Raw genomic sequence first — 26,585 nt, 5'->3', positions numbered from 1 at the left:
ACACTAAGGATTTTCCACAAATTCACTAATTTGTCTTTCTTTTGAGGACAAAGAGTAACCTTACAAACCCTCAAGAATTATACCCCAAATTCTTGAGAACGCTCTCTCCCAAAGAGAACAATACAAATTTGTAAACTTACAAGGAAATATTCACAAGGTAGATTGTTTGCACAATTCTAGAACAAGAAAAGAACACTCAAAAATAATTACAAATGAGCACAAATGGTGTTCTTGAAAGCAAAATGAATATTGAAAGGAAAATTGGCTTGATTTGCACAAAACTTGGTATTTGATGCTTTCTCTCTTGTTTCTCTATGATATCCTATTGATCAAAGGCTTCAGAACTTGTTTAAATACACCTTGAATCACTTCTGAACATTGGGGATGATTAGTGGAGATAATAGAGCCGTTTAAGTGTGAAATCATTTAATAAAACAACTTGGAGCGTGGGGGGAATCGGTTCCCTAAGTGTAAAATTCAAATATTTCGACTGTTGAACAGTAGGGAGGAATCGATACCCCTGGGGGGGATCGGTTCCCTCTGAGCATACTGGAATTCTCGGAGCCAAACCATTCAGGGGGAATCGGTACCCCCTTGGGGGGGAATCGGTTCCTTCTGGACAAACTTTAATTTTTGGCTTTGAAACGCTTCAAAATACTTTGTAAAATTGTTTTAAAATTATTTTAATATTAAAACTTAATTTTACACTTTAGTAAGGATTTAAAATAAACTTTGAAATACTTTGAGTAATATTTTTTATATTCGATTAATATATCGAATGTGCTTAGAAAAATCTTTTTCAAAATTAAAATTCTTTTAATTTAATTTGTTATATCGAAACATCAAAATGTTTTCAACAATATCCCCCTTTTTGATATAACAAAAAATTTAAGATTTTCTAATTTCAAAATGAATTTTGATTTTGAAAAATACTACTCCCCCTTACTTTAACACTACTCCTCTTCAAAAACGCTTTTAAACATTTCTCCCCCTTTTTGTTAAATAAAAAAGACTTATAAAAGTTTTTTTAAACAAGGTTTTGAAATCATTTAGCTAATTGATTATATATATATATAAATACGCTGCTAAGAACACAATCAAGAGAAACGTTAACCATTAGTTCCTTAATCAATATTCATAAACATGTAATGGATAATTGGTCATATATGTCTAAAGATGCAAAATAATCATGAAATCCAAATCAAATGTATTAAACATATGTTCGAACAACCAAAAATAAACAATCCAAAAGCATTCAAAATGTTTTAACAATAAGTTCAATCCAAACAAGCAAAGCTAATATCATAGTTCAAGCATCCGTAGAAGGATCGGGAGGTGGGAAATGAGCTCGCATAGCTGCCATTTCATGAGTGAGTTCATTAATACGAGCGTTGGTTGCTTCATTGTTTACACGTATCTCCCGGAGAATTTCCAATTGTTGAGCTTCCATAGTCGAGAAGTGAGATTCTATGGAAGTGAAGCGAGAATCCAAGGATGCATAACGGAAATCAAATGTCTCCATAAATGATTGAAAATATGGAGGCACATGATCTTCTTGTTGAGCTTGTTCCTCGTGTTGTTTCGGCTTATCGTCGGCTTCGTCAATATCTTGCATTAATTGTTCAAGCTCGGGATCGTCGTCATCTTCTGGTGGAGCTTGAGAAGAGCTAGCTCCCGGAGTATTTTCAGAAGATCGAACCTATTCACCGGTGTCCTTATTCTTTATCCATCCCGCTCTCGTTAAGGAAAGAAGATTAATTTGTTTCTTGAGAGGAAAGACGACATCTAGACCTACCCTAAGTCTAGCTTTAGAAAATAGATTACTCAGAATGCAACCGTAAGCTAGACATGAACAGAGTTTCTTATTTGGAACTTGGTTTACGATTTCAACAATTTCAGCAAAAATAATCTTAGGAAGATTTATTTTAAGATTGTTTTGGAAGCAATGTAACCACTAAATATCTAAAGCACGAAGAGTAGAGTAACGACCTCCGGATGGTCGAAACCACCAAGAAATCATTAGATGAAGAAAACAACCATGAAGATCTAAGACACTCGCACTATCCCTTCTTTTATAACGAGAACCTAAAAAATGTTTTTCATTTGATATACCATTATTATCTAATCCTAATTCATTAGCTATGTTAGCCGAGTCAAGATGGATGAATTGTCCTAGGAGATAGGAACAAACTGCTATGGTTTTGGTTTGAGCTCGATTTTTAACACACACGGTATTAGAATAGAATATGCGAACAAGTTGATGGTAAACTATAGGTTCAAGGTCACAAAGTTTATCAAAATTCCACTCTTGTAAAAGAGGAAGATATCTAAAATTGATATCTATCATAGCTTGACGAGAAGGGATACGTTCTTCTCTAATTTTGTAAGAGTCAAAATATTGATAATACCAAAAACGATGATTTCTAGGACCAGGATGATTGAAACACGAGTTTTGGATAGTCATATTAGGATCAACAGGATTAGGAATAGGAATTTCAGGAATAGGTGGAGGATTTGGAGGTGGGTTGGATTGACGGTTTGAGCGACTAGATGATGACCTAGCACATTTAGGATTGGACATGGTTTAGGAAATTGGAATAGAATGGATAACCTGTAATTTAGAAAACACATGTATGCAATTCAATCAATCCCAAAACTCAATTGAGTCCTCAATATTTCAAGGTTCTTTAAACCAATCTTAATGGGAAAAGTTTTTGAAAACTATTGAAAAATAAGGTTTTGAAAATCAATATATGTATAGTTTTCATAACAACAACATAATTCAATCAAAACACAATAATTTGAAAAACATTTTTTTTATTTCGAAAATTTCAAATAATTTTGAAAAATTCTTGTGTTTTTGATGAAATTAGTTGTAAAATTAAGTTTCTAATCACTAAACAATCAATGCCCGATCACTATTTCCATCTAGAAATAATTAAAACTAGTCATATATTCAAAATCAATGAAATAGAGATTTTAGAAAAATTTACCTTGAAATATGAGATTTAGTGGATTTTGATGTTGTTTGCACGATTTTAATGATGCTAGTAGGTTTAGGAGATTATATTTGAAGAGAATTCCAATTAAAAACGTTGATTTGAGGCAAAATGGAGATAGGGAGAGAGTAGAGAGGAGGAACGAAGGCAAAGGAAGAAAAAGAGAGGGTTTGAGAAAAATACAAGGGTTCTGCCCGATAAAACCAGAACCCTAGGGGGTATCGATTCCCCTAGGGGGGAATCGGTTCCCCTTCAAAGGGGGAATCGGTTCCCCTTCAAGGGGGTATCGATTCCCTCTGCCCTATAATTAAAAAATATGTATTTTAAAACACTCAAAATGCTAAATTAATCTTCTCTAGTGGTATTGACAACTCATATATAAAAAATTAATTATATTCAATCAATCAAATTAATCCTTAAGTTATATTTGAACATAAAGTTAATTTTTTTTATCAAGAATCATAAACTCCCCCTAACTAATAGCAATGAATGTAATCAGAAGTTACTATTATAAGCATTTTTCATTTATTCTTTAAAAGTGCTAAAATTATTTTAAACACTAAGTGAAGATAGGTTGGTTAAACCTAATTCTCTCCTAAGTGTCCAAAAACGTTCCTTGTCTAAAGGTTGTGTAAAGATATCCGCTAATTGATGCAAAGTGTTAACAAATTCTAGAACTACATCTTCCTTAGTGACATGGTCTCTAATGAAGTGATGTCTTATTTCAATGTGCTTAGTTCTAGAGTGTTGGATGGGATTTTTAGTGAGACAAATAGCACTAGTATTGTCACACTTGATAGGAATGGTACCTACTTCAATTCCATAATAAAAAATTTGTTGTTTCATCCATAAAACTTGTGCACAACAACTACCAGCTGAAATGTATTCGGCTTCTGTGGTAGATAATGCAACACAATTTTGTTTCTTTGAAAACCAAGAAATCAGCATATTTCCAAGGAATTGGCAAGTACCAGAGGTGTTTTCCTATCTAATTTGCATCCTCCATAATCCGCATCAGAAAAAGTATGCAAGCTAAAGCTAGAGTCTCTAGGATACCAAAGTCCTAAACTAGGAGTATCCTTAAGGTATCTAAAGATTCTCTTGACAGCTAGTAAATGTGATTCCTTAGGGCATGATTGAAATCTAGCACATAAGCAAACACTAAACATAATGTCCGGTCTACTTGTAGTTAGATAAAGCAAAGAACCAGTCATTGAACTATATAATTTAACGTCCACACATTTACCTTCTTCATCCAAGTCAAGCTTTGTAGAAGAGCTCATTGGAGTGTCATGAGGTTTCCCATTTTCCAGTCCAAACTTCTTGAGCATATCTTTGACATACTTAGCTTGATTGATGAAGATGCCATCTTTTGTTTGCTTGATTTGGAGTCCCAAGAAAAATTAGAGCTCCCCCATCATGCTCATTTCGAATTCACTTTGCATTAGCTTAGAAAATTCTTGGCAAAGAACATCATTAGTAGAACCAAATATTATATCATCAACATAAATTTGAACTACTAATAAATCTTTACCTTTATTCTTTAAAAACAATGTAGTGTCAACCTTTCCTTTTGAAAAACCTTTTTCAATTAAAAAATTTGACAATCTTTCATACCAAGCTCTAGGAGCTTGTTTTAAACCATAAAGTGCTTTTGTTAATTTAAGAACATGATCCAGAAATTTTGAATCTTCAAAACCTGGAGGTTGTTCCACATATACTTCTTCTTTTATAAAACTATTTAAAAATGCACTTTTAACATCCATTTGATATAGTTTAAATTCATGAAAACATGCAAATGCTAATAACATTCTAATTGTTTCCATCCTAGCTACGGGAGCATATGTTTCATCATAGTCTATGCCCTATTCTTGAGTATACCCTTGAGTAACAAGTCTAGACTTGTTTCTCACTATATTACCACTCTCATCAAGCTTATTCCTAAATACCCATCTAGTACCTACAGTAGATTTATTACTAGGCCTTTCAACTAATGTCCATACTTTACTTCTCTCAAATTGATTTAATTCTTCTTGCATAGCCATAATCCAATGTTCATCATTTAATGTTTCTTTAATATTCTTAGGCTCTATGCATGAAATAAATGCAACATAATTACAAATATTTCTAAGAGAAGATCGAGTTGTTACCCCTTTGGATGGATCACCTATAATCTCATCATCCTTGACATAGTTGTACTCTCTTGGATAAGATACTTCCCTTTCTTCAATGGTTGGATTCTCAAGAGGATCATGAGTTTCCTCATTTTTCGTTTCTTCCTTTGATGATGATTCTCCAACGTCATGTCTAACGTCATTTGTATTAATAATACCTACATCATCATTCAAACAAGAATCCTTCCTCGGAAGGAGATTATCATCGAAAAAAACATGTATAGACTCTTCTACAACCAAAGTTCTTTTATTAAATACTCGATAAGCTTTAGAATTTAAGGAATAACCCAGAAAAATTCCTTCATCACTTTTAGCATCAAATTTGCCAAGGTTTTCTTTACCGTTGTTTAAAACAAAACATTTACATCCAAAAGGATAAAAATAGCTAATGTTAGGCTTTTTATTTTTGAAAATTTCATATGGAGTTTTCTTTAAAATTGGCCTAATCATTACTCAATTTACAACATAACAAGTGGTATTTGTGGCTTCCACCCAAAAATATTTTGGCAAATTATTTTCACAAAGCATGGTTCTAGCCATTTCTTCTAAAGTTCGATTTTTCCTCTCAACAACTCCATTTTGTTGAGGGGTTCTAGGTGCTGAAAAATTATGGCTAATACCATTAGAATTACAAAACTCATTAAATCTAAGATTTTCAAATTCAGTGCCATGATCACTTCTAACACTAGTGATAGAGTAACCTTTTTTGTTTTGGATTACTTTTGAAAATGTGATGAAATTTTCTAATTCTCCATCTTTAGTACTTAAGAATAGAACCCAAGTATATCTAGAGTAGTCATCTACCAATACAAATGCATATTGTTTTCCACCCAAGCTAGTAGTCCTAGTTGGCCCAAAAAGATCTATATGGATCAATTGTAATACTCTACTAGTTGACACATCATTAATGGATTTAAAAGAAACTCGCTTTTGTTTTCCTTTAGTACAAGCATCACAGATTTTATCATTATCAAATTTAAGTTTAGGCAGCCCTCGAACCAATTCTCCTTGAACTAACCGTTGCAAAACATTCATGCTAGTATGTCCTAGTCTCTATGCCATAACCAACTATCATGCTCATCCTTTGCAACTAGGCATAAATTAGTCATTTCTATAGAGTCTAAATGCACCATGTATATGTTTCCTATTCTATGACCAACAAGCATAATTCTATTAGGGTGCGTTTGGTTCACGGAATGTAAGATTACCAGTGGGAATAAAAGATTACCAGGGAATAGGATTACTGAGAATGTTGTATTTTGTGTTTGGTTGGTTTAGCAGGAATGTAAGATTACCGTGTTTGGTCAAAGGAATAAAAGATTATTGGAATGTATATTTGACCAAATTGTCCTTATATATATTGTATAATATTACAAATTGTAAAATATTTATATATTTTCTTTAAAAAATTAAATTCATAATATTTATATAATTTTTTTACAAAATTAAAAATATAAAAAATGTTTAATGAAAGGGTAAAAAAAATTTAACCTCTAAACTTCATATAAAATTTTAATTATAGATTTTTTTTTGTAAATCTAAAATAATTTAAGGATAAATTTGTAATTTAACCTTCGTAGAATTTTTATTATTCAATGACAGAAGAAGGATATTTTTGAAAAAAATAAAAATTTAAGGGCATTTTAGTCCAAAACGCCGGTAATGTTACAATACCTAAGGGAAGGGAGGTAATGACATTCCCGGTAATATACCCAAAAAAATCTACTATTGGTAATAAAACATTACCGGGAATGAGATTCCCAGCCAACCAAACATGGGAATGTGGGATTCCCATCCCATGGGAATCCCACATTCCTTGAACCAAACACCCCCTTAGATGCAATGTCAATGACTTTACAACTATTAGTTTCAAATATGACATTGAATCCCTTATCACATAATTGACTAATACTCAATAGATTATGCTTTAATCCATTCACATAACATATTTTTAATTTGTATGGAAGAGGTATTACTTATTGTACATACCTTCAATGTGACCTTTTGAATTATCACCAAAAGTCACTTCTCCTCCATTTTTAGCATTAAGCTCTATGAACCGGTTTTATCTCCAGTCATGTGTCTCGAGCATCCACTATCAAGGTACCATGAATTTGGATTTGTTTCCCGTGCCTTGTAGCAATGCTCTTTTTCCTACAAACATAGATTAATTTCTAATTTTTGGTACCCAAATTCTTTTAGGTCCATATTCATTAGTTTCCAAAATCCTAGTCTCCTTTGGTATCCATTTATGAAGGACATCCTTATCTTTAGTAGTAATGAGTTCTTTAGGAACCCACATACTTCTAATGATTTTTTCATTAGAGGTTCTTCGGGGACCTCTATGATTGTAGTTTTTAAAACTTTTTCTAACAAAGTTGGATTTTGAATTTTCTCCTTTTTCAAAACGTTTTATTCCAACTTTATCAAAAGAATCTTTAAGATCATCAATTTTCTTTTGATGATCCTCATTGACCTTTGAAAGTAAATTTTGCAAATTCGAATTTTTCTTTTCAAACTCTTCTAGTTTGATTTGCAAATCTTTGATTTTACTTTCAAAATCGTTGTTGGTTTTGGATATGAGTTTATTTTCATTTTTCAATTTTGAAATATCATTTTTATGTTTTAAAAATAATTTCTCATAATCCAAAGCCAGCCCATTATATTCCTCTAATAGCTCATCATAAGATAAATCATCAAAATCAGATGAGTTAGAGGTTACTTTAGAATCTTTCCCGAATGCCATCAAGAACAAGTTTGCTACTTCTTGTTCCTCTTCATCGAAATCTTCTTCATCGAAATCTTCTTCATCACTCCATGTAGCCACATGAGCCTTGTGCTTATTCTTTGATTGACCATTTCTCTTTAATTGTGGGCAATCATATTTGACATGCTCCGGTTTTTTGCATTCATAGAAAATGATCGGGTCCTTCTCTTTTGGTTCATTTTTGAGGCCTTCATTTCGTTTGAATTTTCTTCCTTGGTAAGGTCTCATCATTTTTCTGAACCGTTTGGCAAACAATGCCATTTCCTCATCATCTTCATCTTCATTCGAATCACTCTCATCTTTTGTGGATTTGAGAGCAACTCCAATATTTTTCTTCTTCTCCTTCTCTTTTGGTGTCTCGTCAATCTTATCAAGGTCTACCTCATCTTCAAGCATCATTTCATGAGTGAGGAGGGAACCGATTAGTTCTTCAAGAGTTAATGACGTTAGGTCCTTAGACTCGATGATTGTCGTCTTCTTTGATTGCCATGATTTTGGAAGGGAGTAAACTAACTTCCTCACAAGCTTTTCATTTGAAATGATCTCTCCACATGATTTAAGACCATTGACAATCGTTGAGAATCTATCCATCATAGCTTTGATATCTTCATTTGGTTTCATCCTGAAATTTTCATAGCTATGTGTTAGAATACTAATTTTAGATTTTATTACCTCATCGGTACCTTCATGAGTGACTTGAAGTTGTCCCATATTTCTTTGGCGGTTGTACAAGATGAAACTCTTCGTATTCATCTGGTCCAAGAGTACAAAATATGATATGGATGGCTTTGGAGTTGAGCTGGAACATTTTTGTCTCTCTTTCACTCCACAATCTTGGATGAGTGAGAGGTTTGATGTATCCTTCTTCCACGACATTCCATGATCCCATGTCACTTGCTTGAATGAAGTACATCATCCTATTTTTCCAATAGGCATAGTTAGCCCCCATTGAAGAAAGGAGGCTTGTTAACGGGCATCGAATCGAGACCGGAGTTGAAGTTTGAAGTAGAGGCCATTGATGACTTTGATTATCGATGTAACTCTTCCCGAATTGACTCAAGAGGTGATTAAACCTTCAAATGAGTTAGGCTCTGATGCCAATTATTGATTAATCGATTGACGAAATCGGCCAAGATGGGGGTGAATTGGTAATTAAAATTTTGTGGAAGCTTTTGCAGAAAATTGAAAGTAATTGCACAGCGATTTAGAGTGGTTCGACTTTATCAACCAAAGTCTACGTCCACTACCTTAGCTATCCACACTAAGAATTTTCCACAAATTCACTAATTTGTCTTTCTTTTGAGGACAAAGAGTAACCTTACAAACCCTCAAGAATTATACCCCAAATTCTTGAGAACACTCTCTCCCAAAGAGAACAATACAAATTTGCAAACTTATAAGGTAGATTGTTTGTACAATTCTAGAACAAGAAAAGAACACTAAAAAATAACTACAAATGAGCACAAATGGTGTTCTTGAAAGCAAAATGAATATTGAATGGAAAATTGGCTTGATTTGCACAAACTTGGTATTTGATGCTTTCTCTCTTGTTTCTCTATGATATCCTATTGATCAAAGGCTTTAGAACTTGTTTAAATACACCTTGAATCACTTCTGAACATTAGGGATGATTAGTGGAGATAATAGAGCCGTTTAAGTGTGAAATCATTTAATAAAACAACTTGGAGCGTGGGGGGAATCGATACCCCTCATGGGGAATCGGTTCCCTAAGTGTAAAATTCAAATATTTTGACCGTTGAACAGTAGGGGGGATCGGTTTCCTCGAGCATACTGGAATTCTCGGAGCCAAACCATTCAGGGGGAATCGGTATCCCTTGGGGGGAATCGGTTCTCTCTGGACAAACTGTCATTTTTGGCTTTGAAACGGTTCGAAATACTTTGTAAAATTGTTTTAAAATTATTTTACTATTAAAACTTAATTTTACACTTTAGTAAGGATTTAAAATAAACTTTGAAATAGTTTGAGTAATATTTTTGATATTCGATTAATATATCGAATGTGCTTAGAAAAATCTTTTTCAAAATTAAAATTCTTTTAATTTAATGTGTTATATCGAAACATCAAAATGTTTTCAACAATATTTCATCTTATTGAAAGAGTGCAGGCCATTGTACACCTCTTCAAGAATGAGAGTTTCGCGACTGTGCAATATTATATCTCTGAAAAGTGAGTAGGAAGAAGACATCAAATATATGAAGATCAGTCATAAGTCTTCTTGATCATACTTCACTTCTAAAGTCTCTAGATCAAAGACAGTTTCCTTGAATGCGGTAAGGTGTTGTTCAAGATAATAACTTTCCGCCGACTTAAGTGAATAAAGATGATGCTTTAGGTGCAACTTGTTGGCCAATGATTTCTGCATGCAAAGTTGCTCCAATTTCGCCCACAAAAATGCAGTTGTTTTTTCTTTCAACGCATCTTGCAAATTTTGATTTGATAAGTGTAAATGAAATTGAGAAAGAGCTTTACGATCCTTATGTTTTTCCTTATTCGTCCATTGTGTTTTCGGCTTCTCATCAAATATTTTTATTGCATAGTCGAGATTTAACTATGCAAGAACATCATGAATCTTTACCTTCCATAGCGAGAACCTGGTGTTTCAATCCAACAATGAAATATCATACTTCATTGTTGTCATAATCTGGAACCCAAAGATCTTATACCAGCTTGTTAAAATATCGGAACGATGATTATCAGTAAACAAATAAACACGATCGAAAAAAACAAAGAACATCAGGTTTTACATGGAAAATCCAAAAGGAAAAATCGCAGGCAGAGGAGAAGAATTTAACTAATATGAAGGAAGAAAATACAAGAGGATTTTGGTGAAAGAAAAGAATTTGATTTTTAACCCTAACCCTTGGTATCTTTTTATAGGGATAGATAATTGATTACAAAGGAAAACTAAATAAAGTAGAAATCTACTTTAATAAAGTTTTCTATTTTTAATCAAATTGAATTTCTTACTTTCCTACTATTTATATATTAATTAATTTGTCTCACTTCAAATTTGAGTTAAACTCTAATATTTTTATTTTTCAAAATATTATAATTAATACAGTGAAGACAAAGGTGTATGTGAAGATACCGTTTTCTTTTTACCATTTTTTTATTTAGCTACAGTAAAAATGGTATGTCTACAATCCCATTTCACTGTTTATAAAAAAATTTAGCTACAGTGAAATCGATAAGTGTTTAATCCCACTTCATTATTACTTTTTTTATATTAGCTACAATATATAAGGCTTGCCTACAATCCAACTTCACTATTGACTTTATCTATTTTTTTAATTTTACTATAGTGAAATTGGTTTACCTACAATCTCACTTTACTGTTCAAATATTCCATAGAGCAGGACATGCATACACGGGTAAACTGACGTGAGGCAGGAGCATGAGGGTTTCATAATAGAGGGTGATAGAGTGATAATGATATAGACGGTAAGGGTATTATTTTTTCAATAGAAAATTAAACTAAATTTTATAAGGGTAGATAAGATTAAAGGTTAAATGGTTATAAAAAGAGAGTTTAGGGGTAAGAAACGAGGAAAAAAATGTTTCTAAGGGAGATAATTTTTTTGTTAAATAGATGAGGTTGAATAAGTGTGTGAAAGAAATTTTGAGAAAAAATTAGAGTAAAGAGAAGTAGAAGTAGAAGTAGAAGTAGAAGTAGAAGTAGAAGTAGAAGTAGAAGTAGAAGTAGAAGTAGAAGTAGAAGTAGAAGTAGAAGAACAATAAGAAAAGAGAGGAAAATCTGATAATAATATAGTAAGTTAAATTTGATATTTTAATTTTTATTGAAGTAATATTATTTTTTTCATATTTGTTTTAAATTTTTAGATTTTATGTCATAGTTAGTTTTATTTATTATTGATGATTGATATAATTTTAATTATACACATGTAATGTGAGTAGTTTTGGATCAAACAAGAAAGATGAGGGAAATTTTAGAGTTTGGTGGAATTGTTTTAGAGTAAACAAGTAAATTTATTTAGTTTGTAGTATGTATCCATTATTATTTTAAGTTGTTTCGAATCCTGAATTTAAATTGTATGTCTTATTTTTGTTTGGAATTGCATTGATTTTCAAGTAGTATGTTTTAAATTTAACGTTATTTATTAGTTGAAATTATGATTATTATGTTAGTAGTATATTTATTTATTCATTTAATTTGATTTATGTATTTTGATTCAAAAATATATATTTTTGAACATGTAGGGAAAATGTGCAACAAGTTTATGACTGTTACCCATTACAATGGACAAACTATGAAAACTCAGATCATGGTTGTATTAGAATCTGAAAATCCTATTAACATTATGTTTGAAAGAGACATCACACTTTAACAACTGAAAGAACGGATAAAATAAAAATTAGAGTAGAGATTGATAGTTTGTAATTGGAAAACATGTCATAATCATGTCAGATATTATGCAATATCTTATCGAGATGATAGTGATGTTGGAAGTATGATTGCAGTACATGAATCAATAGATACTCGAACTATTAAGTTATATGATGATGTACATGGGATATATGATGTTTCTTATTCATCCAAAAACATATTTGGAAATTCATCTCAAATGTGTTTTAACATTGGGGGTTAAAGACCATACACATCGGTCTAGAAATAATTTTATCATATTGAAAACTGAGACATCGAGTGCATTTCATCCATATGGTTGGCCTTCGACACACGCAGTTGTTGATCTTAATATTGAAGTTGATGTTGAAAACTTTCGATGTCGATAGGGAGAAATGCTTGTTGATTCTAGTGATGATGAAGTGGGAGATCCCAATTTGACTGGTGATTACCTTGATGGTGGCCCTATTTTTGGTGGTGGTGAATTTGTTTCAGCTGGTGAAGCTATTACATTCTATCAACCTCTCGCTCACATGAACTTAATTGATTACGATGAGATCAGAGAACCTGAATTCTCAGATATACCACAATTAACTTTGAGTTACTCTCCTGAAATTTCGTTTGGAATTCAATTTAATGAAAAACAAAAGTTGCATTGGCAATTAAAGAGTATTGCATAAAAAACCATGCGGATTTCGTTGTTGCATAATTGAGTCAAAGAACTTTGTTTGCAAAATATTAAATGTGGAGAAATGTGTAATGGGAAGATTCAAGCAATCAATGGTGCATTATCCACATGGAAAATGAAAAGTATGCGATTTTGGTTGCCATCATTCAATTAATGCAGTAATCAATCTGAGATTCAATGTGGCATGATAAAATCCTGCCATTTTCAACCATAGAACAATAACATTGTGTGGGGAGTTATTCCCCTTCCTCGATGTCGAAATAATTCTACAATATCTTACAATGAATGCAATAATTTAACAACCTCAAAGCTACATAAAACTACATAACTTATTTCTTAAATAAATAAATTATTAAAAAATTATATCAATCCATTATGCAATATGTAACACCCCCAACCCGTATCCTACCCAGATCCGAGTCTGAGGTGTCAATAAACTTTCAAAACCTTTACTTGTGTGAAATAATGGAAATTTCTCATTAAAAGAAAACTTCATATTATTTTAAATTAAAAGTTTACAAACTTATCAAAGCATATACAATTCAAATCGTTTATCTTACATGCCAACTACATTTCAAATAATAAATATATAAAATATTGTTCTGATCTGATATCCAAAAGGGAGAAGCTGACCTGTCTTGCTCCTCTAAGCTCTCTTCTTGCTTCCCTGAACCTACGTGTGAAACATTCACACGCTAAGTCGATGACTTAGTGAGGCATTGAAAAACATATAAGGTAACTTTAACTCCTAACAATGCATGAACATATAATTATATCATATCATACAAAATTCATATGTCCTTTCATGTAACAAATGCATACATATATATACTAATATTATCATCATTCACATTCTTTTTATTATCAATATTATTTCCATTCATTTCTTTACTCATGTAATCTTATCCTTAATCTTTATGAACATCATATCATACATTTCACAAATCAAAACATAGCATCTCATCCAATTTATTTAAGTTAATCCTTTTGTTTGCCCATGGTACACTGGTGAGAACTACAGATATGTGAGTCTATAGAGGTTGTGCACATATGTTGTAACCACAGCTCATAGCAAATATATGCTTACATTCATGAGTTCATGCATTCTAACATAGGAAATAGACTCGTCGCAAGTCTAATTTCCCTTAACCCTCGTATACTAACTAATATGCACTCACCTGACCTCACTAGTCAATACTGATCTCTTACTTTTTCCTTGCTCAATATTATCTAATTGATTTATCTAATACTCGCATCCGATCAATATCTGCATAATAAAACATAATATACATATCAGCATTCCAAATCTCATGATTTAATCCTTAATTTCTTAGACTAAAAGAAAGGCGTAATTCTATTTTCTATTTGGAGTAGTATCGGTACCCCTTGTAGGGTATCGATACTTCCCTAGTTGTGGTATCGGTACCATGTCTGGGTATCGATACCCATATTGCATTATGTAATTCTCGTTTCAAAGATTGTATCGATACTGTCCTTATGGTATCGGTACCCCTTGGTATCGATATTGTTCTTCAGGTATCGATACATCATGAATGCCTTTCTTATTTTACTCTTGAAGTATCGGTACCTGATGAAGCAGTACCGATACTCATTGCCCATATTTTCCTTTTTAAGCCCGAAAATCTTACCAAACTCACTTAAATCCTCTACCATAACCTCATTTTAGCCTTTTAAGCTTAACTTCACTTATTCTAATCAACTTAGATCACTTTAATTCATCCTAACATCCAATATCCCATATACACTCTTGAATTCAATAATTAAGCCAATAATTCAACATGTTCCAAATTCACTTTTATTGCTTCTAACTTCTATATTAGATCATTGACAAGTCAAATTCAACTTCAAAATCTATTAACTCCTATTTCAATAATTCACTTAAAAACTCCTTTTATTTAATCTCTCATAACTTGTTCATCTTTGAGTTTTAAACCATTTAAAATTTCCCTTAAGCTTTCTTATCACTCTAAGAATCAAAACAAATCTTAAAATTAAAGAAATAATCGAGTTGAATCCAACTCACCTTACCATTAAAGCCACGAGAGGAAGAAGATAACAAGCCTTCAGAATTTTCTTTCCCTTCCTCCCCTTTTTCACGTGGTTCATTCTCTTATAAAGGGAAAATAAAAATATTACCTTGTCAAATGACCATTTTACCCCTTACTTCATTTAATAATTACTAACAATCCTTCACAAAATATTTCCAAATAAGTCCCTGAACTTTTTAATCTTTTGAAATCATATATCAAAGTTTTAAAACTTCCATTTGGATCACTAGCCCTGATTTTGGGATATTACACATAAGACTAGTTAAATATTCATTCTGTAATCTCAATAGAGGAGGTTGATCTGTCATCTTTCAAATAACTCTACATAACAAATATCAATATTTTCAAAAAAAAAAATATTAGTAATAACAAATATATTCATAATAAAAAAAATAAGTAATAATAAGAAGAACTATTTTAATTAAATCTTATCTTCTCTATTATATTATATTTTTTATTTTTAATTGTATAATAATAAAAATTTAAGTAAGTTGATATATATAAATAATAAAAAATATTCGTAATAAATAAATGAAAATGCTTCACTAACTAGTTTTACAACTTGTTCTAAATTTTTTATCAAGATTTTTTTAATTATTTTCTTTTTTTAAATCTTTTCAAAATTACTTGCATTAAATTATACTGAAATCAAAATTACCTGAAGATTAAATTTTAAAATTATATATATAACTAGAAAATAACAAACTATAACTAACATGTAATTATTTTTCTACAAAAACTTAATTAAAAATCATATTAAATCGAAGTAATTTATTTGAAAGATTAAAATACTAAACCTGTTTCCAATTTGCTCAAACAAATTTCATCAAATTTGCTCTAAATATTCTTCAATTTTCTTTCTTTTTACTCAAATTATTCCTAAATTAAATGCATAATATTAAAAATATATCAACATTCATCAATACTAAATAAAATTAACTACAATATATAATTTAAAATATCACTTAATTAAAAAAATACACATTTACTCACTATATTTTCTTCAATTCTTCTTCCTCCTCCTCTCTCTTCTTTTGTTTCTTATATAATTGAATAGTGTTTATTTTGTGCTATATTTTATGATTAAATACTCATCGTTTGTTTATTATTATTATTATTGATTTGGGTGCTTTTACATGATTTCTGTGCAGAGTAATGACTTCTGAAAAATATGCTTAAAATGCATGAAAAATGCACTTTTTGTTCTGGAATCAAGGCTGAAACAGTGGGCATAAAATGATGACGTGGCAGTTCGTCAGCATCTTCCAGAAGGTCTAATCAGTAACGTCCAATCAGCAATTCTAAAAGATGGATGGACGGCTGGAGCATTTCAAGCATTTTAAATTCAAGTTTAGGAATTATTTTTTTAAGATTTAAGTTTAAACAATTATCTTTTATTTTTCAATACATTTCTAGGACTTTAGGAAGCTATAAATACTCACATTGAGTAAAACTTCAAACACATCTCGAATTAGCTTGTTCTTCTCTTTCTTTAAGTTTTATAAAATTTATTTCTTTTTCTTTTTCTTTCGTTTCTTTACTTTTACTTAAAAACTTTTATTTTTAAAATGCTAAGCATAACTTTTGTCATGCTAATTTTCGTTTACTCCAAGGGCTAAAGCAATGACTTAATTCCAACGTGAGAATGGAAAAAAAATACTTGAATAACTTCATAAATCCCTCTCAATTTCTTGCACTTATTTTCAAAAATCAAAACGGTTTCTAAACCAAAGATGGACTTTGCTCAGGACGTTGTTGCGATTAAACATGTGGGAGGAATGATCGACTTATTGAAAACACATTTTACTTCTTGGGAATACACTTAGCAAAATTGTTTGCTAAGAGAGAATTTAGATCGGAATTTGTTATTATTGAAAAAAATATAATCCGAGTAAGTCTTTTACGAACTTAACTGGTTCTTAGTCTACAACAATTGATGTTGATTAGATTGAATTCTAAAACTAGAATCAAAGGTTGCACTTGGGTATTCAATATATGAAACATAGTTACAAAGATTGATCCTTGTAGACAAGTAACCGACGTGAATCTCGAAGTAAAAACCACTTTCGATTATTTTTCTTTATTTATTACTTAAAAAAAATTATTTTAACACAAAACGACATGTATCAATAATCTTTTATAAAATTTTCCCACCTTCAACATCCCTATTTAAAACAAATATTACTAAACCCCTACCACATATTTATCTACCAATGCACGCATACATATCAACTAAAGTTTCCCCTCCTACCCAGTTGCATGGCTCCTACACTGCCTCGCCCTTGCCCTGCATTGAACTAGGCCCTGCCATGCCTCACGTCTGCTCATCTGCTTGGAATATTAGAATAGTGAAGTAGGATTGTGTGTGTATCATTTTTTTACTGTAGTGAAAAAAATGAATAGGGAATATACACCCACCAACTTTACTATAGCTAAAATTAAAAATTTTAAAAATTTATATAAACAGTGAAAGCGGTAGCTAAAAAAAATGAATAGTGAAGTGGAATTGTACACCCACCAACTTTATTTAAACTAAAATTAAAAAATTGATATGAACAGTGAAAACGATATGTATATTCAGCTTCTTTGTGTTTACTGTAGTTTTTATCATATATTAAAAAATAGAAAGACTGTAAAATTTTAAAAATTAAAAATTTAACTTACAATATATGGGTATTTTTTTCAAAATTTATCATATGTTTAATTTAGTTTTTACTTCACATATATTCAAAATTTAAAATAATAAAAAGAAAATGAAAATCGAGTAAACGAGATTATAAACAAATCGATAAACGAACTTGCTTGTAAACATAAACAAATTGAACAAACATCAATTTATATTCATTTATTTATTAAATGAACATAAGAAATTATTTATACTCATTAATTTAATTTAATAAACAAAAATAAGCAAACAATATATATATATATAATTTATCAAACAAGTTATTCATTTACACGTATATTAATAATAATGTAACCTTTATGCAGTCTTTTTTTTAAAGGAATTTATGCAGTCATTTTCACAATGTGTGGATGCTGTTTACCTGAGTTAAAACACATATAAATAAACAAAAGTGGGATATTTTATTGACATCTTCCAATGAAGAGGAAATTGAAGGTCTGAATTTGATGAATGTGCCACTGTCAGACTTGTACATTTCTTCTTCAACCTAAAATTATGGGTCAGGATTATAAAATGTCCAAAAACTTCTTGTATTTCTAACCCAACTAATCCAAGCTACCACATTCATACGGTTGAAATCGATTAAGTTTTTCTTCTTTCTCGCAAAATACTGTTTCTTTATACAACAGCTGTTGAATCCTTATTAATGTTTTAGCTGCGGCCACCATGAGAATCATTTGCGTTCTCTTTCATGCTTCTCTGTTTCAAAGAAAAACTCCTCTCAACTATATCAACGTTCACAACTACCGGGGGGCTTATGCCGTCACTTTTCACTAGCATAAATCAAAGCCGCCACCGACAACTTCAACGCAGACTCGATTGTTGGTAGAGAATATTACGGGACTGCTTACAAAGGGACTACTAATGATGGAACCATAGTTGTTGTCAAGCGCTGGCAAAGCGAAAGTGGATCATATCTAGTGAGAGAAATGCCAAATGAGGTACGTTTTCTTTGTCAGTTGCGCCACCCGCACCTTGCTTCTCTCATCGGTATTTGCGAAGAGGGAGATGAGACTATCCCGGTCTATGAGTACATGAGCAGAGGGGCATTATCCGATCATCTCTACGGTGAGGATCAATGACCGCTTCTTTGGAAACAAAGGCTACATATATGTGTTGGTGAAGCTCGAGGATTGCATTACCTTCACACTGATGCAAAATATGCTCTATTTCATGCCCAGATCACCAGCCGAAACCTTCTTCTGAATGAAGAAATAGACGATTTCGGGCTATCGAAATTGTGTTCCTTTTGCATGTCAAAAGCTTTAAAGGTTCGGAAAGAGTAGAGAATGATGAGTACTTCTGGGTACATGGCTCCGGAGTATGCCATGCATGGGGAACTTACAGAAAAATCTGATGTTTTTCATTTGGGGTGGTTTTGTTCGAACTTCTTTTTGGCAGACCACACTATGGCAGCTCACTACCAGATGGAAACAATATCTGCTTGCTATGGCCACGGAATCTCTAATTGAAGGAACCATTTATCAGGCAAAACTTTCGAGATAATGTTCTGAAAGAAATTAATTCACGAGTTAATACATTCCCAAGATTAATTGCTCAAATAAGGTGAAATTCACAGTGTTGGCCGTAAGTCGCCATGCACTCCGGGCGACCTTGTAGGTCGCCATGCACTCCGGGCGACCTACCCTTGCTCAAACAGATAGAATGAACATGTTGCATGGCACATGCACGTCCCAACACATAGGTCGCCATGTCCTCCGGGCGACCTTGTAGGTCGCCATGCACTCCGGGCGATCTGCCCTCGCTCGGCTTCCCTCGCATAGCTCGTTCGGTTGCCCTCGGATGCCCTCACATAATTCGTTCGAATGGCCTCGGATGCTCTCGGATGGCCTCGGATGCTCTGGGATGGCCTCGGTCGGATGGCCTCGGTCGGATGACCTCAGATGCCCAGCATGTTGGGACGTGCATGGCACATGCAATCTCTTGTAGCTCGTCGGGAAGACATGGCGACCTAGTAGGTCGGCCAACACTGTCGATTTCATCTTATTTAAGCATTTAATCTTGGGAGTGTTTTATCTCGTGAATTAATTTTTTCCATAACATTATCTTGAAAGTTTTGCCCATTTATCATGCCATTGATCCATAACTGAAGGGAAGGATAGCTCCTGAATGTTTGAACAAGTATTTAGAGATCGCTTTCAGTTGTGTCCATCATAAGGGAAACGAAAGGCCAGCGATGGGTGAGGTAGAGGTCACACGAGAGCTTGCCTTGGAGCAGCAAAACAGAGGTGATGCTGAAAAGGAGGCCATCAATCCTTGTGGTCAATATATGTATGATGAGGCCCCCATCTCAATTGACGCTCAAAAGCTTATGTCGATCCCAAGCACTCTTTCATTGTCGCATGGTTCATGGAGGGACGAGGACAGTAATTCTTCTGTTTAATCGTTTAGTTATCCGAGGTTATATTTTATTGATCAGATTTAGATCATATTGTGACTGTATTAGCTACTGATTTATGACAAGAAAAGAGCGCCTTAAGTAATCATGTTTTAATCAATTTCATAAAGTTTTTGTCGATACAAAGAGATGGCATGGTAACTTGATAACAAGAGAAGGGTTTATAGGATGCTGTTTTCGAAGAATAATGGTATAAATAAACTCTGGATTCTTATCAAGTCGAAGCTTACGGTTCTGCATTTTGCCACTCCATCAAACTAATAAGGTTCAAGTCATCCATTGGAGGCTTAAAGTTTAATGAAACCACACGTCATAAAGGGTCCACACATGTCAACGATCAGAACTAGATTGTCGTTTACTTTGAAATCTCAATACTTTACGCACTGCAGAAAATTATCAGGAAAGTTAATTTCATAAAATCCTTTGTCTCAATCATGGCACTTGAAGGATTCCAGAAAGTTGAAAGGTAATGCTCCATCCCGAGTTTGAAATAGTCGTTAAGATTTTGGCTTGAAAATTTGTTCGTTTCTTGGTTATGAGGAGAATATCGTGACATACAGGTTGACAAGAATGTCTTTCTTTTTTTCCCTCTTGCAGGGTAGATGTTTGATAATTTGTTTGAATGGGATTACTATTCATTTCGAGCTGCATCGTAATAATCAAATAAAGCACGTTGGCTTCTATTAATCTTAGACAAGTTAGGCCGCTGCATTCAGAACAGAAAATATTAGAATCCCGAAGAGCAGCTCACAGTCCTCTCACTACAGAGAGGACGAGGACACCGATGCTGTCAAAAGGACCACTCCAGGTATGGTTAGCTCTCAACTGTGATGAAAGATTAAATGCTTTCGATTCTTAATTCAAATGTCATACGAATCCGATAAATTGCATGAGTATGAGCTTCACACATGATGTTTAGCTGTATCAACCTAGCATCCATGACAAATAAGCAACTTATCCGATAGTTAATGCAACACCAACAGGCATAAATCAAGATAAGTCTTAACAATATTAGCAAGAAAACTAGATCTTAATGGAGAATCCTGCAATGAAAGAACCCTGCATCATCCTGCGCCAGTTCGCTTTCAAAGCATCAGTGTGTATATAACAGCATTCCTGAACATTCAAACACAATTTTCAGTCTAATAAACAATAGATCAATTTATTCATTCTGCTTAAAATATTTTGAATTATATAATTGAAGATCAAAAAGCCACAACGATAGAAGTTTGCTGCAGATGAAATACAAAATTGTTTCTCTCTGGTGCTCTTAATCCAGTTGTCTGGTTTCTTTGACAAAGAACCAACTGTTAAAAGTTTTGTATTTAATGATTAGCTATTTATAGATCTCTAGCACAATGCCAATAATGTGACTAACTTATAAATAGCACAATGCCAATAATGTGACTAATAAAAGCAACCTTAGTAGTACTAACTACTATTTGATTTTGAGTTGGACTGAAAAAATATTTTTCGTAAGGCAACCTGTAGAAAAATATTTGCAAGTCTGGAATAAAACTGGAGCAGTGAACTTAGAAAAGGTCTTGCATATGACATTGATAGCAAACATGCAAATTAAATCAACTGTAACAGTTAAACAAATTAACAACAATAGTAAAGAATCACTAACCGTAGTTTTTATCTTAGTTCAAAAATGCAATTGAAGGCACATGTTGGACTTTGTAGAAATCTTCCCCATCTTCCTCAGCACTAGTTTTGAATGCTCTTGACATCCACCTAATCTCTAGTTCTCGGAGGGTAGTGACGAATCTCATCCCATCTGGAACCATCTTCAACTTGTAGCAATCAGAAATACCCAAGCGGTTAAGAGTAGGCATAGATCCTTCTTCAATAGTCCACTCCTGAAAATTGGGCAACCCTCGAAGAAGTAAAGTTTTTAGTTGAGGGAAACTGTTCTTAGAGCAAGTCATTTTCTTTCCAATGAATACTTCCCATCCACTCAGGTACTTTAAGCGAGGCAGCTTCCCGAGCACTTCCATTGGGTCTTCAACAAGTCTGGATCCCCATAAAGTTAACTTGGTGAGAGATGAAGGGAATTCATTGTCTCGGGGTAAGTTCTCTATTCTTCCTTCTACATGCAGCTTGCAAAGGCGAGGACAGCCTAATAGTAGTTTCCGTAAATCAACTACCTTATCCGGAAAAGAAAGGAGGTCGGTTTTTAAAGAAAGGGATGTCAGGTATGGTAATGTCTTATTTGGATGTTCAAATATTTGAACAAATGATTCAAAGTGTCTAGGGTCATTCAGAACAAGTTTTCGGAGGTTGGTTAATTGGAGAAGATCCTTAACATCACATTTATTAGCAGGAAAATTTACAAGAGTCTGCAAATTGGTCAGATTGGCCAACTCTAATTTATCCGTGATATTCCCACACCACTTAGGAAGATATAGATGTCTCAACTGCTCCATCTTCCATAAAATATTAGGCACTTGTACTGTCGATTCCCACGACACTTTGTCAATTGTCTGCAAGTTCAGAGTCTGCAAGCCAACCAGATTGACCAAAGATTTTGGTAACTCTCTTATACGTGTTTTCTTCAGACTTAAAAATCTCAATTGAACTAGTGTCATGACGTCTTCTGGTAACTTCTCCTCAAGTCCTTTAATTCCTTCAAGATCCAACACTTTAAGCAATTTGAATTTACCAAACACAGATTTCAAAAGGCGCCTGTTACCTATTCTATGTTTTTTTGGACTGAAAAAGGACAAGGACCTAAGGTTGGGGTTTTTCTGGTATTCTGGTAAAGCAGGATCATTGTCATTCTGATCCAAATGGATCGCACATCTATGAATTCTGCTTGCAGAATTTGGTCTAGAATTCGTGAAAGATGGAAAAACACCAATAATATGCATAAAGTTTTCCTGTTTGGCCTTCAACAAGCATAAATCACGCATAAGGTCGTGTAGGCGACAAGTTTTTATTGTTCCTGTCGAACCCTTCACTCCCACCTGAACCATAGACCTATTTATTAAGTCATGTAAGTAGCTTTTTGCAACTTCCTCCATGGTTTCGTTCCTTTCATCGACTTCCACTTCATCTTGTGAGGATACAAATCCTTCTGCAACCCATTGTCGAACTAATTTCTTGGTTGGAATTTCAAAATCTTCTGGGAACTGGCTCAAATGTAAGAAGCATGGTTTCAGTTGGTAAGGTAATTCATGATAACTTAAAGCCAATACCTCAGATAGTCTAGCTTGTCGTCCCCGCTCTTTTGATCTTGCCAAGTGTGACTTGATATTTCTATGCACCATATCCCACTCATTCGGTGTTTCTTTCGTTGCCAAAAGTCCTCCAAGCACAATAATGGCCAGTGGTAGACCTGCACAGCTTCCCATCATTTCCCTCCCTAAATTCTCCATATCTTTGTCAACTACAAAGCCTGGAAAACAGAAATCAAAACAAATATTAATAATTCTATGTTTCCCAGGTGCTTTATAAATTATTAGTTTGGGCTTTGACTATTTGTTTAGGGTGGAATCTTCATTAGGATGGATATCCTAAAATCCAAGCCTTCTTACTCCCGTTCATCAGAAGAGGAAAGAAAATATTATCTATTCTACTTATCATCATGCTTCATGAAGAAGTAACAATTAGGGAAGTTTCTTGTGCGCGCTCTGTTCATAAATTATACAGCTAAAGGGAGTATGTACTTACACATCCAGAATGTGTGTGGCTGAATTATAATACTGCTAAAGGGAGTATGTACTTGCATATTTGGGGATGTATCAAGGCATAAGTTTTTATGCTTAAAATTCCTCAAGGATTCCATCAGTTGCCTTCATCTTCGATCACTAAGCTCTTCTAGGTGTTTGCTTTTATCTTGTTGATTTTGATACTAAATCGTCATTGATTTGCTTTAAATATTTGTGAAGTTACCCATGCATGATGGTAATCCTGCCAAATGCTTGACTTGGAATATAAATCATAACATGGCTATTAGCTTAGTATTAACCTAGTTGATGCACTATGCTTCAATTATGATCTGTTTGAGCTAAACAGTTCAATTAAGCCACTCCCATTGAACCATGCTAAATTTTTGTTAAGCTACCCATAAAGGCTAGTCAAAAGCCTTGCTATTTGCAATAGTTAGGTAAGAAGTTGTGAAAACCCAATTTTTCCCTTTATCCAAATTCAGTTATCCTATACTACCGCACCATTCCATTTTACAAACATTGGCTTAGATTAGATAAGAGAAAGGTATATGCTAAGCTGATGTTAGTTGGACTATGTTTTTGCAAAAATACTCATGTCCAGCTACTTTGTCTACCACACATTCGAGCATGAATACGAGGATATAGTTCTCTAGATGTATAAAAGAACTTTAAACTACCTGGTTTGTTTTTCCCTGGAAATGCTTTCTGTTGGAATAGCTCCCAACTCTGTTCTTCATTTAAACACTCCGGTTCATGAAGGAATCCAATCAGTTCATCATCCAAACCTACTTTCTTATTGCGGGTTGTAAGCAATATCTTGCTGCCAACAGTTGTTTCAACAGGAAAAGCAGGGCGCAAAGACTCCCATGCCTCACTGGTCCAAATGTCATCAATTACAATCAAGCATTTCTTCTCTTGCTGAACTTTGTAGAGCTTCTTAGCTAACTCTTCATGGCTCATTCTCAAAATCTCTTCCTTCTCCTCCTTGGATGGGGTGATCAGCTTCAGCAGAATTCCTTCCCAAACTTCTCGTTCTCTGCATTGTTGAGAAATATAAGCCCAAGCGAAAGCTTCAAAGTGTCTCCTGATATCTGCATGATGGTATAAGGTCTTTGCTAGGGTGGTCTTTCCCAGACCTCCCATGCCACAGATAGACACGACTCGGCAACGTTCTTCGTGAATTAACTTCACCATCAGCTCCTTTATGTTTTCTTCAAACCCAACAATACGTTCTTCAACAACATGGGAATATGACCATCGGAGCTTCCTTTGCCGCTCCGATGCGAATCCATCCCCTTCTTTTCTTGGTGATATCCCATATGTCTGTAATCTTCTTGTCAAGTCAGAGATTCTGGATGTGATCTTCTCAATCGCCGAGGCAAGTTTATGAATTTCCAAGCCGTGGAGGACCGAGTTTCGGATTCTTCCTCCTTTATTGGATGCAAATTTGACAACGAAATTGTCGATCACATCCTCAACATCGTAAGCAGTCTCTCTTATATCCGAAACCCAAATTTTAACTCTTTCATCCTCGTCTTGTCTTTTGTCTGCATCTTTGAGGAAGCCCTGCATCCACTTTAGCTCGGCTTGCATCTTCCTGACTTCATTGTTAACTCCCAACAACAGATAGGCCTCTTGAACTATTAAGCCATCGAGCCTTTCCAAAAGGTAAGAAACTACGGCTTCAGCCATGTTATTTCTCTTTCTGGTTTTGCACCTAAAACAGTTCCAAGGACAAACAATTCAGTGCAGAGGAATTGGAGTTGAATCAAAACGTTGACTGCTAAAGTGAATCAAGTTATGTTCTTTGGAAATCAATTTTGCAAAAGAATGATAATCAAATGTGAAAAGTAAGAAAGCAAGGAACTTAGGAAACCAATAATTGAGATCCAATAAAGCAAGTCAAGGGTCGTCGCTTCGCTTTTCTCAGTAAAAATGCAAGTGGACAAGATAGAGCAAGTAAAAAAAAAAGAACAGTTTTGAGTCAGAAAAGTCTATTGCTGTTTATTAAAAATGGTAGTTGGGAGCTGCTTTTATTTGACTTGTATTCATTCCATCTCTCTGTCTGAAAACAACATTGCAGCGAGTACACTAAATTCGGAGAAGAACCTGTGATTTTCTTTCTGTTAAACATTCGGAATAAACCTTTGAAAATTATCAGCTTTCCCTTGGATGATACCCTTAAACAAACTTCTCTGTTCATAAGAGCCTCCAAGCAGGGCCGTCTCGTATATTTTCAGAACCCAAAAGAAAACTTAAAAAACCCTTTTAAAATGAAAATATATTTCATTATTTTAAATAATTAATTTAATGTTACATTTTATCAAAAATATATTCTTTTTGTTATTTTATTAAAATATACTTTAAATACAATTAAAAGAGAATATATATATATATATATATATATATATAATTTGAACCCGGACATGATATAAAGTTTGATCTTGAATAATAAATAAAAAAATTGTATATTTATTTTATCGTTAGATTGAAATTAGGGAAGAGTAAAAATTAAATAATATTTGATAAATTAAAGAATGAGACATGAAAAAAATAAAAAATAAAAACGTGATTAAATTTAATTCAAAATTGAATGAATCAATAATAGAGACGGAAGAAGAGGGTTAAAAACAACAAAAAAATATGAAATTAAAAAAAATTAAGAACTCAAATAATAAATATAAAAAATGGAGATCTTAATTATAAATATAAAAAATTAGGGAC

At 33.3% G+C, this 26,585-nt stretch overlaps 1 protein-coding gene across 2 annotated transcripts; it reads right to left on the bottom strand.

The window, feature by feature from the left end:
* Positions 1-21,015: 21,015 nt before the first annotated feature.
* LOC120139175 (putative disease resistance protein At1g50180) lies at positions 21,016-25,675 on the bottom strand. Of its 2 annotated transcripts, none has more exons than XM_039154482.1 (3): positions 24,539-25,675; positions 21,810-23,587; positions 21,016-21,309 (listed from the first exon to the last, which is right to left on the bottom strand). In XM_039154482.1, exons 1-2 carry the CDS (start codon positions 25,551-25,553, stop codon positions 21,831-21,833), a joined length of 2,772 nt encoding a protein of 923 aa, XP_039010413.1. In that variant the 5' UTR covers positions 25,554-25,675; the 3' UTR covers positions 21,016-21,309; positions 21,810-21,830. The 2 variants fall into 2 exon arrangements, with proteins under 2 accessions (XP_039010413.1, XP_039010414.1); XM_039154483.1 differs by having other exon boundaries at positions 21,016-21,303; positions 21,818-23,587.
* Between the last annotated feature and the right edge of the window lie 910 nt (positions 25,676-26,585).

Source organism: Hibiscus syriacus, unplaced genomic scaffold (genome assembly GCF_006381635.1).
Source record: "Hibiscus syriacus cultivar Baekdansim isolate YM2019G1 unplaced genomic scaffold, ASM638163v2 tig00110729_pilon, whole genome shotgun sequence".
Taxonomy (NCBI): domain Eukaryota; kingdom Viridiplantae; phylum Streptophyta; class Magnoliopsida; order Malvales; family Malvaceae; genus Hibiscus; species Hibiscus syriacus.
This window is presented reverse-complemented; position numbering and strand designations above follow the sequence as displayed.